The sequence below is a fragment of the Aplysia californica genome, unplaced genomic scaffold (assembly GCF_000002075.1).
Source record: "Aplysia californica isolate F4 #8 unplaced genomic scaffold, AplCal3.0 scaffold00003, whole genome shotgun sequence".
Taxonomy (NCBI): Eukaryota; Metazoa; Mollusca; class Gastropoda; order Aplysiida; family Aplysiidae; genus Aplysia; species Aplysia californica.
The window spans coordinates 739,810-741,822 of NW_004797273.1; the positions used below are offsets into that span (position 1 = coordinate 739,810).

Sequence of the window (2,013 nt, forward strand, 5' to 3'; positions counted from 1 at the left end):
CGCTTTCTTGTGTTTTTTACTCTCTTGTAGCACCTCTAATCGTCCGCACTTAATGGCCTAATTGTGTTGCAAGTGCCGTATAAGGCTTACTAAAACAAAACAAGCGCGTTCCATTGACACCTGGAAATAGGAAGATGCTGCCTCGCCAACAATAAATTATAGCGGGGCCGTCGGCGAACTGTTGATATAATGAGGTCTTCCGCTATCAAGTCCCACTTCATGCAGTTGATTGACGATAGTGTTTGGCTATCTATCTATCTATCTATCTATCTGTCTGTCTGTCTGTCTGTCTGTCTGTCTGTCTGTTTGTCTGTTTGTCTGTCTGTCTATTCGTCTGCAGGCCTGTCTGTCTGAATTACCCTTTAAAAATATATCTCAAGTCGGGTAAAAAAAAAATTAACGGTGCACTCCGGCTGAGCGACAAACAACGAAAATGGGACACTATTCAGAAACTGAACTCTGAGCAAAATGATTTTCCCCTTTGTACCCCATGGCCCAAGTGAGCTTTGCTGACCTTGGAGGTTGAGAAGCGTTTCAACTTTGCAACAAGGAAAACTCCAAGTTGCGGAGGACCTTTGGATAACAGCGAAAACCATGGCCAGGGCCCCCCAGACTGTTGTGTTGTGTTCCTGTTGGCGTAAGTACCTTCCAGTATAGCCAGATCTGGTCTTGGGCAGGGATAGATAGATAGACAGACAGACATACAGATAGATAGCTTGCGTATAAGAAACCTTTCTTGTACGCTAAGATAGATAGATAGTCGCATTCATGTTACTGTTCAGTTGCAAAGCAAACACACGCTCATACGCACGCACACACACACACATGCATACACATACCACACGCACACACCGTAGATGGTTGGAGGGTGTCACTGGAGGTAAGTCTTACTTCCTTTCTCTTCTTTATGTATGTTCTTGTTTGCTTGTCTTCTTTTTGCCTGCACTAAATAACTATTACTGTGTCAAAATGCGTGTAACACCTCTAGACTCGGCACTTATATGACCTTATTGTGTTGTAAGTGCCGTAAAACACTTACTAAATCAAAAACCTTGTTAACTGACTGAGGTTCAAGTTGGTAGCCAAAGAAGAAAAGGACAGAAAATGTGAGGAATTTTGAGAGGAGATATCTGCTGACAAAGCCCTGCAGAAGTTTTGGGATCTGTATGAAGCAATGAAGAACCAACAGAAAAGTAAGTCAATACCAGACTTCCAACGAGAGGACAACATCTGGGTCAGAAGCGATGAGGAGAAGGGAAATGCTTTATTCAATCGGTATCTGGGACAAACTAACCAAAAGAATGAAGTTGAAAGACGAAACATGTTGAAGAACCTCCTAATTAATGCACTTCACAAGCCAAACATCTGAAGTTGTGCTTACATCTGAAACAGTTAAGCGCACCATCATGAGCGGAAAAGGCACAGCACCAGGACCTTGTGGCTTGCGAAACTCACACACGAGGCAGCTGAGTGAGGCAGATCTGGAGGTTTTAACACAGGCCTTTAACAACAGTCTTGAAAATGGACAGATACCGACTGACTGGCTGGACAGCCATCTGGCACCAGTACCCATGCCTGAGAAAGACCCAAGCTAGATTGCATCCCACAGAATCATATTGCAGAACACGAAAAGATGTGGCCCAAATGCAGGCAGCTGAACTGGAGGAGAAGAATCTGCTACCCCCTACTTTAGGCAGCTATAGTAAAGACAAAGACACTTGGATGAACGCTGCAGTCCTGGCCTCTGATGAGGATGATGGTTTTGAGCGGGGTGAAGAAACAGTAGAGGTTGCATTGGACTTAGAAGACGCGTACAACAGGGTACAATACGAGGTACTGATGAGAACGCTAGTCAACATGAGAATCACCCCAGCTTTGATAATCTGGGTTGGAGAAGCAATATTGAAGAGGAGGGTGGCTATGAGGCTTGGCTCGTGGGCATCAAACGCTTGCACGATCACACCTGGCTTACCTAAAGTCTCTGCCCTATCACCTGTTTCGTTCAACGTGTAT

General features: G+C 44.7%; 1 protein-coding gene across 1 annotated transcript in view; it reads left to right on the forward strand.

Moving 5' to 3' along the window:
• Positions 1-311: 311 nt before the first annotated feature.
• Positions 312-2,013, forward strand: part of LOC101858752 — a 9,702-nt gene continuing 8,000 nt past the window's right edge. Inside the window, exon 1 of the mRNA XM_005089096.3 lies at positions 312-637. Within this exon, the coding sequence (XP_005089153.1) occupies positions 595-637 (43 nt within the window). The 5' untranslated portion in view covers positions 312-594. The remainder of the gene's footprint in view (positions 638-2,013) is intronic.